Source organism: Eucyclogobius newberryi, unplaced genomic scaffold (assembly GCF_026437365.1).
Source record: "Eucyclogobius newberryi isolate DKJ021-1_F unplaced genomic scaffold, fEucNew1.0.hap1 SCAF_8, whole genome shotgun sequence".
Taxonomy (NCBI): Eukaryota; Metazoa; Chordata; class Actinopteri; order Gobiiformes; family Gobiidae; genus Eucyclogobius; species Eucyclogobius newberryi.
This window is the reverse complement of record NW_027316500.1, coordinates 7,125,199-7,138,615: the sequence shown is the minus strand read 5'-3', so window position 1 is coordinate 7,138,615 and position 13,417 is coordinate 7,125,199. Positions and strand designations below refer to the sequence as shown.

Below are 13,417 nucleotides of genomic sequence, written 5' to 3'. Positions count from 1 at the left end.
GTGTCTGTTAAACAACTTAAAGACATTTGACATTGGCAGCCGTTAACAGTGAATATGTCTGCTACCTTTACGAATCCACAAACACAGAAAAGCTGCCGCAATCTCCGGTTTTGACTGACAGTTTTCATGCTTTGTAAACAAAATCGAACAACACAGCTCACAGTAAAGTTTGTGGGAAAATCTTATCTAAAGTTCAAAATACTTGAGAGAATATTGGACGCGAAAGTTTGGGCAAATACAGGATGTAAGATGGAGGATTACGAAACAGCCCCTATTTTAATTCATTACAGATTATAACAATGGACCGTTCATTTTCAACTTGAGTCTTTTTAATCCCAATATGTCAGAAGAAGACAGTACTTCATTTGAATCAGTAATAGATTACGTGTTACACAGAACATTGTGTTGTATCTTCATTAAGGCAATCATTGAAAAACTGAATGTGAGTCAACATGATCGTGTCATTTATATAAGAAAATCATTATTGGATACCTTGGCAGGAAATGCACAGAAAAGGTAGCAATATTTTTACTCCAATACATCAGATACTCATCAGATAAGAATAGGTCTACCACTTTTTCAGACAAAAACATTAATTAATCTATTTCTTTCATCACTTTGACACACTAATCTATTGAAAATTAACATTTCACACAAAAGGTTTTGCATAAAATGTTTGCAGTTCATTAAAAACTCAAATTGTGAATCGTTACCCTTAAAAGCAATTTGCCATCAAAACTCTCATATTTGGTGTGTGAACAAGTAATAAGAAAAATACTATAATATTATAATCTATAATCTCTGCTAGTTCTGCTACTTTAAACAAGCTCATTTTCACAGGCTCCAGGGACAACTTTGAACTTTGAACTTTACTGTGGTTTGACTCAACATTTGATTATAGCAGTAACATGAGGTAGTTAATTCATAGTGCAACACATCTGCGAATAACAATAACCAAACACATCTGTATATTTGCTCCTTTCATACAAAACCTAATAGAAAATGTGTTGGAGTAATGGTGGTCTTTTCCACTCTGCTCCTCTGTTGTTGTTTTGCCGCACACTTATAAAGCCCCAAAGTGCTCAGTGCAGGATAATGGCCCCTCCACTCCTGTAATCTCGATGGGCCCGGCTTCATCTCTCCATGTGTCTCTTTAATTGGGTTTGTGCTCAACTTCCCTAATGTTTTGTGAAGCTGCAGTGGCCGCGCAGGACTTTTAACCATGCATGCACTACTAAACTAACGGCTGTGTACTTAAATCAGGATTCAAGCAAGAGGCATCATCGTTAGATCTGCACTTTTAGCTACAAAGCCGACCGTGTGTTATCATCAACAAGGTGCTAACTGCAGCGTGTAGGTAACAGGCCATATGTTTGTATGCTGAGGCTCACAATAAAGGTAGACATTATTTAGGCTACACTAAAGGTAGATTTGACTGTACTTATGTGTTCTGTCCAAACTCTTATATTTATAGGTCAAAATCTAGACTAAAGTTAAAATGAACTTGTAAAATGGACTTGATTTCAGAATATTAATCATTATTTGATTTGATTTTATTTTTTTTAGTTCCTTATGATATTTTTCTCAATGTCCTGAAATACGTTAAAGGTTATGGAACTTTATTGGTGGAGGATGTGTCACATGCTTGTCTCCATGGAGATTGTCATAGTTTATGTTATTATTATTATTTGTAGTTGCATCATATCACGAAACTAAATACAAGGTTGTAAGTTTTGTTCACTTCCAATGATAAAATATTTTTCTGACTCAGATATATTTACCTGGCATGTTCCACAGTATGACATTCAACTTAATTTACTTTATATTTATTAATCTGCGGCTGTTTATACCTTGAGGAACATGCATTTTTACTGTGAGCCGGGTCTCCCCGCCGCAGATCTGACCTGCAACTTGGCCTGTTGGCAGTGAATATGTCCATAAGTCCAAACTAATTAAACTCAGAACCTCAATGAGACAAAAGTTTGCATACATCACACATACATAATGAGCTACAGATTGTATGTGATTCAGGTATCCAATTAACCACATTTAAATTAAATTGAAATACAATAATTAAAATGTTTCAATGACCACTGGGTCTTTTAAATTGAGAGGCGTACAGCCAATCTGTGAGTAAAAGCATGTTGTTTGGACCAGAGTTCAGACTTTGGAGGAGGAATGTTGATTGATTTATTTTTTGTTAAATGGCCCTGATTAAACACTTGTCGTTAATGTTCACGAGCTGAATGTTGAAATCCATTTGAATTAGAAACAAAAATTTACCATTATGAGGACGGGAAAAAAAATCATTTGCCATATCGTCCAGCCCTAGTTCAATATGAGGGCGTAAACCAGTGAACAAAACATGTATCTCATATCAGCAGTGAACAGACATACTCATAAAAGGCCTTGCAGAGGATAATTAAACCTTGGGAAGAAGGAGGGTGCTAACCACTTGACATCGCCCATTGACAGGGCATATCGATTTGACAGAGACCTCAAAGACCTGCAGTGTGGAGGGACTATCTGATTCAGACCCTTTCATTTCAAGCATTTTCTCTCTGAAAAAGGCAGGTGCGGATGGGGAAAACTGGACTTCAGAGCTGCAGCCAAATGCAATTACTGGGGGATGGTCGGAGTTGATCCTTAGAGGTTATGCCAACATAATGCACTTTTTCAGTATTATTAAATTACATTAAGGTAAACTTCATTGTTTAAAATACTTCAATAAAAAGCATTTGTGGCTTTGTTTCATATTATACATACAAATTCCGATTTATACATACAACTAAACACTAAACACGCATTCAATTTCATGGAATGTCTCAATATTGTTCCCTGTTGTTCACTCGAGAGGAATTAACCATATTTATTTTTTGTTTAGAAGTTTATACTGTGCCAATCAGACATTTTAGAGCTTTTAACCATGTTATTACGTTGTATCCTGACCAACGGGAACCTTAAAGCTGCACAATGTAACTGTTACGGCATTACATTTATCTATCACCAAGTAGATCCCGCCACCAGGCAAAGTTACAGGTCCGATCTGTGGAGAGGCTCACACACAGTAGGAATGCATGTATTTCCAGACATTTTTGAGCACTCAGAACACCTGTAATTGAATAAAGATAACTACATCTACAGCCATACAAGCTCTTAGCAGACTGTGCACAAGAAAAGTGACATAGAGCAACTTTAAACCTTAGTAACCTTCAAATGTGTAATCCCTCATTCGTCCAGGAGTGTTCCGGTAGTAGCAGTAGCAGCAAAGGTAGTCATCTGGACACTGTCTTTGAAATCGAGAAATTCAAAATGTTAAGGTACTGGCCCGGGAAGCCATCATCCGTACACTGTAACAGATCACTACCTTTGTAAAGATAGTGTCCAGATTACTACCTTTGAAGCCTCAGAGCAATATAAATGCTAGCGTCTCCCTGATGACTACCTTTGAAACATTTCTACCCGTTAAAAAAGCTTCCAAAAAATTCATCGTTGGTGCCCTTTACTGTAGAACGTGGACATTTAAAACAGAATCACACATATGTCATAAGCTGAACTAAGCAGTCAGACATTAATTGAATTGAGTGGGTCTGTACCTAAACATGCCTCTTTGATCTCCGTCCTGTCTGTCCTCTGAATTATCTTCACCACGAAAATCACGGCCAGCGGAGTGAGGAAAGAAATGGCCTGGAACAGAACCAAGAAAAAATGAGACATCGTTACAGCCACATTAGACAAACAGCATTTTTAAATTAGTACGAAATGACTTGTGCCTCTGGGAAAAACACGGACCCATCTATTATTCAAAGTCGAATTTAACAAGACAAACTGTGAGGCTAAAGAGGCTTCTCATTGAAGAGATCTGAAGATAATTTGACCTTTTTCAATCACAGTTTCAGCTTTCTCTTCTCAAATGATTAAACCTTATGATTGGGTTAATTATCAGATTCAACCCGTCTTCAGCTCAGACATTAAAACAAGAGGAGGAATTCCCCCGGAGACTCCTTTGTCATTGTGGTTTTGTACCAATTATAGTCTTGATTTGCATCTCAGTATGATCATTGAAGCAGTCACCCTCGAATTATTAATTGTGGATATAATATTGCGGTAAGAATTTGATAACACACAACTTTTTCATGTGTTGAGAGATTGTTGACGATCAAATTGTGAGGAACCCTGTGATTCCCAGTTCTAATGCTGACAGGGCATACTGACATTGTGTCCTGGCACAAAGAACGTTCAATGACCTAAACTGAATGAGTGTAATTGTGTGTCTGTGGTTGCAGTCAGAGGAGAATGACACAAAATCTATTGATCCACAAAGGAAATTAGTTTGACGCAGTAGCTCACGAACAACATTGAAAATTCAAACAACTGCGGTAATTGAAAAAAAAAAGCAACATTCGTGTCAAATAAATGTAGAATTATACATTAGGTCATTGTTAATTACAATCTCTGATCTTAAATAAATGTGTGGTTGGTATATCAAAACCTTAAACGTGGTTCTCTTGTAGCAAAGTGAGATTTACTCTCACATGGAGAGAGCTTTACTGGAGGGATTTTTTAATATCTTGTCTCATCAACTTGTTCATTGCAATATTGTAGCTCAGAAACAGTATCAACTACCGTATTTTCAGCACTATAAGGCGCACTGTTGATTTTTGTGAAAATAAGAGGCTTTTAAGTGTGCCTTATAGTCTGGAAAACTCGGTCAATAACTGAAAGCCATTTTAAACGATTGTCAAAGCTGCATTACCCAATTTCCAAACTGAAGGAACCAAAGGAAGGAACTATTTAAATCTACGATAATACTTTAAAATAAGAGATCTTAGGTCATTATTAATAAGGCGTTAATAAGCATTTAAAGGTTTACAAGCATTTATCACTTGGTTATTGAAAATGGTTTTATAAACAACTCAATAATTCATGTGTGTGTGATTAATAAAGGAGTGATTAATAAAGGATTAATCACACACACATGTTTTTGTTAATGGTTTATTCATATTTATATGGTATTATAAGCAATCTACCAATTCTAGTAAATGCCTTATTAGTGCACAAACAAAGACTAGTGCTTATTGAAGCCTTATAAATAGTTACATAACTTGAATTTCCAACTCAATCTCATTCCACAAACTCTTTTGCACATCACTGGTCTTCACATGAAACATAGAACATAGACAAAGGTGAAGTGAAGCATGTGTGGACCATCGAGGAGCGATCAATCCTAGTGATCCTCTTTCTTCGGGTTTGTGATCACTAAAATCTTTATTTTTAGATGCAGACTGTCTGCAACAGTCTGATTTTATTGTTGCCAATAAAATACTGCTTTTACAACATTCTATTGGGGGAAATACATTTACTCATTCACATGATTAAAGTGGTGGCATTATGTAATCAGACAGGCACCGTCTCTGTCATTTAAGAGCTAAGGAGAACCATAATATATTTTCAAGGAACTTTTTAAGCGCCACCTTGCACCGCTGATTGTAAATACCTTTGTCAATAACCTTTACAGTTTTTCATTTGACTCCCTCTGTGCTGCTGGTGCTGAACTCAGAGCCGTCTAAAGGCCATTTGACAAGTCGATAGCCTCTTCTTTCTATCGGAAACTCATCTTCGTCTGAATAACAGATCGATCTGTGTTTGAAACAGAAGACTGCCGCTGTCTGTCTATAATGGAATGAAGAAAACATCTGGGTATAGTTTTTCAGTAGCATTTCAAATATGAAATAGATCTTAAACCTCAATATCTCACTATTCCAGATGGAAATGAGGATCTATACTTTTACTTATGCAATTTCACACTCGCACACACTCAAAATTGGGACTTAAAGGTGGTATGGACAATTTTTTTTAGCAAATTTTTGTATCATATTTCCTCGTGGCGTGGATAAATCATTTGTCCTGCCACGTATCAATCATAAAACGCACCTACCGCTCACCTGCAGCCGCGTCAGGCTCGTCCCCACGTTTCCGCGTGCCTAAGCGCATGGATCTATCATAATATAGTTCCCTCAGTGTACGGGGCAAAATGAAGACGGAGAAAGACAGTTCGAGCTGACGCAGAAGTGGACAGAAATCTACGGGAGACGAGCGATGCGATGCGCTCCGTTGCGCTAATAAACAAACGCACGTGTGTGTTGTATCACTCCGCACGGGGGAGTGCGCATGTGCACTTCCGCCTGCGTTCTCAAATCGCCGAAAAATCGTCCATACCGCCTTTAAATTGAGAACTAACTCTGGACTAAACCAGCACCAAAACACTTAACACGTATACAGTCTGATTAAAAAAGGGCTGAAATCAGGACCAGACAGTTGTAATGTACCCTTAATTACATTTTATCACACCACAAACAAAAGAATACATATAAAAGTATGCTAGATGAACAATGAACAATGATGAAAACAACCTATATAAAGTAAAAATAGGCTTACTATGTACACTAAATTTATAGTTTGAAGGTGCATTTTAGAAGGGCTGGGAAATTACTCTTTAAATGGGGAGAAATTCTGTAGTACTGGTAAAACAGGTAGGTAGAGTTTTGTCAAAAATTGTGACTTATTACTTTCTCTTCATTGGGTTTTATAGCTAACCTTTTTGCCCCTATGATGTGATTAGGGTAATGTAACATGACATTTACATATGAGAGCTTTAAACAAACAAAGGCTTCTATATTATTTCCATAAGTATTTGTAGCCATGCACCTCAAGGCTCTGTATATAGGCACAAACAGGGCTTTACAAAGGTCAGCTTGAGTCATATGTTATCTCTATATATAGGTCTAATTATAATGTTATGTTGAGTATTTTCGATGGCTGGGTAATCCCATAGGTCTTAAAGGAACCAACGTCCAAATGAGTTATACCCCGAGGGAGGTGCGTTCTCTCCGGCTCATTTATTAGCTCCTCTAAAAAGAGATACAAGATACAAGGATTCTTGAGTTAATGGTTTTAAAGGGATTCAAGAACCATGGAAAGACACTTAAAACAATTGCACGTGCTAAGACGGCTGATAAGTAAAGTAATACCATTGGAGAATCTCTTCATTCATCATGGCACGGGTTTGTAGAGTCTGTTGATCAAGTACTTGCAGATTCAGATTTGATTTTGGTCATACATCTGAAAACTTGCAACTTACAAAGAAATGTATGAAAACCAGGTTTATTCATACCATTGATCTAAATTCAGGTATAGTTATATATATATATAGTTTGTCCAAAACCTTTGAAGTTCCATCTAAAAAAAACTGCAGCATTTGTTAAGTGACCTAAGAACTGTGAAATGTATGCAAAAAATACACTTTTTTTTGTCAAAACATGAAAGCCAGTCCAAAGAACATTCAGTTTGTGACCTGGATCTTGTTTTAAGCTACACTACACTGTTAACTACACTATTCACTACACCGTTTATACTACACCGTTCACTACACTGTTTACACAACACTGTTCACTACACTTTTCACTATACCGTTTATACTACACCGTTCACTACACTGTTTACACAACACTGTTCACTACACTAATCACTACACCGTTTATACTACACTGTTCACTACACTGTTTACACTACACTGTTCACTACACTGTTTACACTACACTGTTCACTACGCTATTCACTACACCGTTTATACTACACCGTTCACTACACTGTTTACACTACACTGTTTACACTACACTATTCACTACACCGTTTATACTACACCGTTCACTACACTGTTTACACTACACTGTTCAATACACCGTTTATAATACACTGTTCACTACACTGTTTACACAACACTGTTAACTACACTATTCACTACACCGTTTACACTACACCGTTCACTACACTGTTTACACTACACTGTTCACTATACTATTCACTACACCGTTTATAATACACCGTTCACTACACTGTTTACACTACACTGTTCACTACACTGTTTACACTACACTGTTCACTACACTATTCACTACACCGTTTATACTACACCGTTCACTACACTGTTTACACTACACTGTTCACTACACTGTTTACACTACACTGTTCACTACACTATTCACTACACCGTTTATACTACACCGTTCACTACACTGTTTACACTACACTGTTTACACTACACTATTCACTACACCGTTTATACTACACCGTTCACTACACTCTTTACACTACACTGTTCACTACACTATTCACTACACCGTTTATACTACACCGTTCACTACACTGTTTACACTACACTGTTCACTACACTGTTTACACTACACTGTTCACTACACTATTCACTACACCGTTTATACTACACCGTTCACTACACTGTTTACACTACACTATTCACTACACTGTTTATACTACATCGTTCACTACACTGTTTGCACTACACTGTTTACACTACACTATTCACTACACCGTTTATACTACACCGTTCACTACACTGTTTACACTACACTGTTCACTACACTGTTTACACTACACTGTTCACTACACTATTCACTACACCGTTTATACTACACTGTTCACTACACTGTTTACACTACACTGTTCACTACACTGTTTACACTACACTGTTCACTACACTATTCACTACACCGTTTATACTACACCGTTCACTACACTGTTTACACTACACTGTTCACTACACTATTCACTACACCGGTTATACTACACCGTTCACTACACTGTTTACACTACACTGTTCACTACACTATTCACTACACCGTTTATACTACACAGTTCACTACACTGTTTACACTACACTGTTCACTACACTGTTCACTACACTATTCACTACACCGTTTATACTACAACGTTCACTACACTGTTTACACTACACTGTTTACACTACACTATTCACTACACTGTTTATACTGCACCGTTCACTACACTGTTTGCACTACACTGTTCACTACACTATTCACTACACCGTTTATACTACACCGTTCACTACACTGTTTACACTACACTGTTCACTATACTGTTTACACTACACTGTTCACTACACTATTCACTACACCGTTTATACTACACCGTTCACTACACTGTTTACACTACACTGTTTACACTACACTATTCACTACACTGTTTACACTACACCGTTCACTACACTGTTTACACTACACTGTTCACTACACTATTCACTACGCCGTTTATACTACACCGTTCACTACACTGTTTACACTACACTGTTCACTACACTATTCACTACACTGTTTATACTACACCATTCACTACACTGTTTACACTACACTGTTTACACTACACTGCTCACTACACTATTCACTACACCGTTTATACTACACCGTTCACTACACTGTTTACACTACACTGTTCACTACACTATCCACTACACCGTTTATACTACACCGTTCACTACACTGTTTACACTACACTGTTTACACTACACTGTTCACTACACTATTCACTACACCGTTTATACTACACCGTTCACTACACTGTTTACACTACACTGTTTACACTACACTGTTCACTACACTATTCACTACACCGTTTACACTACACTGTTCACTACACTGTTTACACTACACTGTTCACTACACTATTCACTACGCCGTTTATACTACACCGTTCACTACACTGTTTACACTACACTGTTTACACTACACTATTCACTACACCGTTTACACTACACTGTTCACTACACTGTTTACACTACACTGTTCACTACACTATTCACTACGCCGTTTATACTACACCGTTCGCTACACTGTTTACACTACACTATTCACTACACCGTTTATACTACACCGTTCACTACACTGTTTACACTACACTGTTCACTACACTGTTTACACTACACTGTTCACTACACTATTCACTACACCGTTTATACTACACCGTTCACTACACTGTTTAAACTACACTGTTCACTACACTATTCACTACACTGTTTATACTACATCGTTCACTACACTGTTTGCACTACACTGTTTACACTACACTATTCACTACACCGTTTATACTACACCGTTCACTACACTGTTTAAACTACACTGTTCACTACACTATTCACTACACTGTTTATACTACACCGTTCACTACACTGTTTACACTACACTGTTCACTACACTGTTTACACTACACTGTTCACTACACTATCCACTACACCGTTTATACTACACCGTTCACTACACTGTTTACACTACACTGTTCACTACACTATTCACTACACCGTTTATACTACACCGTTCACTACACTGTTTACACTACACTGTTCACTACACTGTTTACACTACACTGTTCACTACACTATTCACTACACCGTTTATACTACAACGTTCACTACACTGTTTACACTACACTGTTTACACTACACTATTCACTACACTGTTTATACTGCACCGTTCACTACACTGTTTACACTACACTGTTCACTACACTATTCACTACACCGTTTATACTACACCGTTCACTACACTGTTTACACTACACTGTTCACTATACTGTTTACACTACACTGTTCACTACACTATTCACTACACCGTTTATACTACACCGTTCACTACACTGTTTACACTACACTGTTTACACTACACTATTCACTAGACTGTTTACACTACACCGTTCACTACACTGTTTACACTACACTGTTCACTACACTATTCACTACGCCGTTTATACTACACCGTTCACTACACTGTTTACACTACACTGTTCACTACACTATTCACTACACCGTTTATACTACACCATTCACTACACTGTTTACACTACACTGTTTACACTACACTGCTCACTACACTATTCACTACACCGTTTATACTACACCGTTCACTACACTGTTTCCACTACACTGTTCACTACACTATCCACTACACCGTTTATACTACACCGTTCACTACACTGTTTACACTACACTGTTTACACTACACTGTTCACTACACTATTCACTACACCGTTTATACTACACCGTTCACTACACTGTTTACACTACACTGTTCACTACACTATCCACTACACCGTTTATACTACACCGTTCACTACACTGTTTACACTACACTGTTCACTACACTATTCACTACACCGTTTATACTTCACCGTTCACTACACTGTTTACACTACACTGTTTACACTACACTATTCACTACACCGTTTACACTACACTGTTCACTACACTGTTTACACTACACTGTTCACTACACTATTCACTACGCCGTTTATACTACACCGTTCACTACACTGTTTACACTACACTGTTTACACTACACTATTCACTACACCGTTTACACTACACTGTTTACACTACACTGTTCACTACACTATTCACTACGCCGTTTATACTACACCGTTCACTACACTGTTTACACTACACTGTTTACACTACACTATTCACTACACCGTTTACACTACACTGTTCACTACACTGTTTACACTACACTGTTCACTACACTATACACTACACCGTTTACACTACACCGTTCACTACACCGTTCACACATTTTTGCAGTATGGGTTCAGGTTCACTCAGTTCCCTATATGTATAAAAAACATTTACTATTTACTTTTACCAAAAAACTAATTGTTTATGATTTGGGTCAGAAAACTGCAACATTTTAGTGTTACCATTTTTAAGAAGAAAATGTCCAAGGAAGGAACAATGGAGAACAATGAACAACAAGATATTACAATTCTGAAATACATGTTTAGGAAAAGGCTTAATTTATTTAAATGGTAGAGTGTAATTTTTAGACAAAATAGTTGTGGTTTCTCTAATATTTCTGTGGTCTTATACTTGTTCTGATACGGATCAAGACTATATGAATAAAAAAAAAAAATCTATTCAGGAAACATGATCTGTGATATTTTTTCACTATCGATACTTGTTCAAATATTTAGTTTTGAAACAAGTTTTAGTAACAATTGATTAACAATATTTGTTTATGTTTCCTACCTAGGGACAGCAGTAAACAGCATCTCTGCTATAATCTGGCATATTTACACTGTAATTGTAACAGATGTTCATGAATATGCACTCCCCCTATCAAATAAAATAAATACAACAATTGGTTTCTTCTCCTTTGCCAACGATGTACATGTTTATGATTATTGCATTCCTCAAGCCAATCCATTGCCACACTCCTACTACTGACAAATTAACTATGTGTTCAGGCCCATGTGGGAAAAATAATGCTTTCTTGTTGATTGGCAGCAAGACCACCTACTTTGCTGCTGTTTGGACACATATTGCCTTGATTGATGTGTGAGGAGGAGCAGGGATGGACAGGCCTGAACCAACACTCACTCACCACTCACTCACAATATGCCAATCTCCACAGAACTCAGATTTACACCCAAAGACGAGAAAATGTGTTACATTCAACCGATAAACTGATTAAAGGTGTTACAGGTGCCCAAGATATGTATTATGTCCAAACTATATCACTTCATTTTTTGAACACTTGGCCAATTTGTGTACACTTATGAGTTATATGTTGGACGAACATCCAGAGCATGTCACTTACAGGCAGTAAGTATGAGACAAGGGGAGGTGCGCTCAAACTGACTTTCAGAAATGAACCCATCCATCCTCGAGTGCCTAAGGACATCCATTTTGGAGCAGGAGGTTGGTTACTGCACCAAACTCAATCTAGGTCAAGACACTGGTAAGAGATAATAGTAAAGAGATATGTGTGTATGCGGTCCAAACGTACAACCTGCAGGAAAGGTCAGTAAATCAAGAAGTTGTTTGGTCTTGATTTATAGTATTACAATGGTGGTAGTGAGAGTGTTCGACCTGAAGGTCAGTGGTTCAATCCAAACTCTGTCCAGTGTAATTCACTCGCCTTGCCAATGTGCGGAGTGAATGTGGTGGTCCAAAAACAAATTCAGGTATGCTCAACGTTCAAGACACATTCTAATACTCAGAGGCTTTTGTCTGTCCTCTGTGTTGTATTGTCCATCGTGTGGTCCATATGCGGTTTGTCCGCACACGGCTCATGGATACGTGACAGAAGTGAAAACTGAAAACAAGCAGCAAAACAAACTCTTCTTTCCCCTCGTTTTCTTGGCTCTTTTCCAACAAATGCGATTTTTATCTGTGGTGGGCGGCTGGTCCATTAAGGGCGAAGGGGCGATGCCCCTTCTGTCAATCGGCCAATTATGTCAAACGGTTCAAAAATAGTTTTGTCTTCTTGTATTCTTATTAGTTTACATATGTAAATGAATTTAAAAAGCGGTCTGCTGCGTAGCGCAGCCTGCGTCTCTTTTCACTGTACATCGCGGGGCTGTTTGAAAATGGCCCATGAGCCTGGTAGAAAAGCAATGGGAATTCCTTGACTGTTTGCTGGCTGTGAATAAAAACTATGTTCGTGATGAAGTGAAAGCGGCTGATTTCTTATCAGTCCAAGCCGATCAGACATCTGATGTGTCGAACCAGTGTAGCACTTGAGCCGTGACAGAGTGTTTATTATGGTGAATAATT

General features: G+C 37.8%; 1 protein-coding gene across 1 annotated transcript in view; it reads right to left on the bottom strand.

Moving 5' to 3' along the window:
- The window catches only part of plpp4 (phospholipid phosphatase 4), a 96,413-nt gene that overhangs the window by 31,575 nt on the left and 51,421 nt on the right, over positions 1-13,417 (bottom strand). Inside the window, exon 3 of the mRNA XM_072436837.1 lies at positions 3,597-3,687. Coding sequence (XP_072292938.1) covers positions 3,597-3,687 — 91 coding nt within the window. The remainder of the gene's footprint in view (positions 1-3,596; positions 3,688-13,417) is intronic.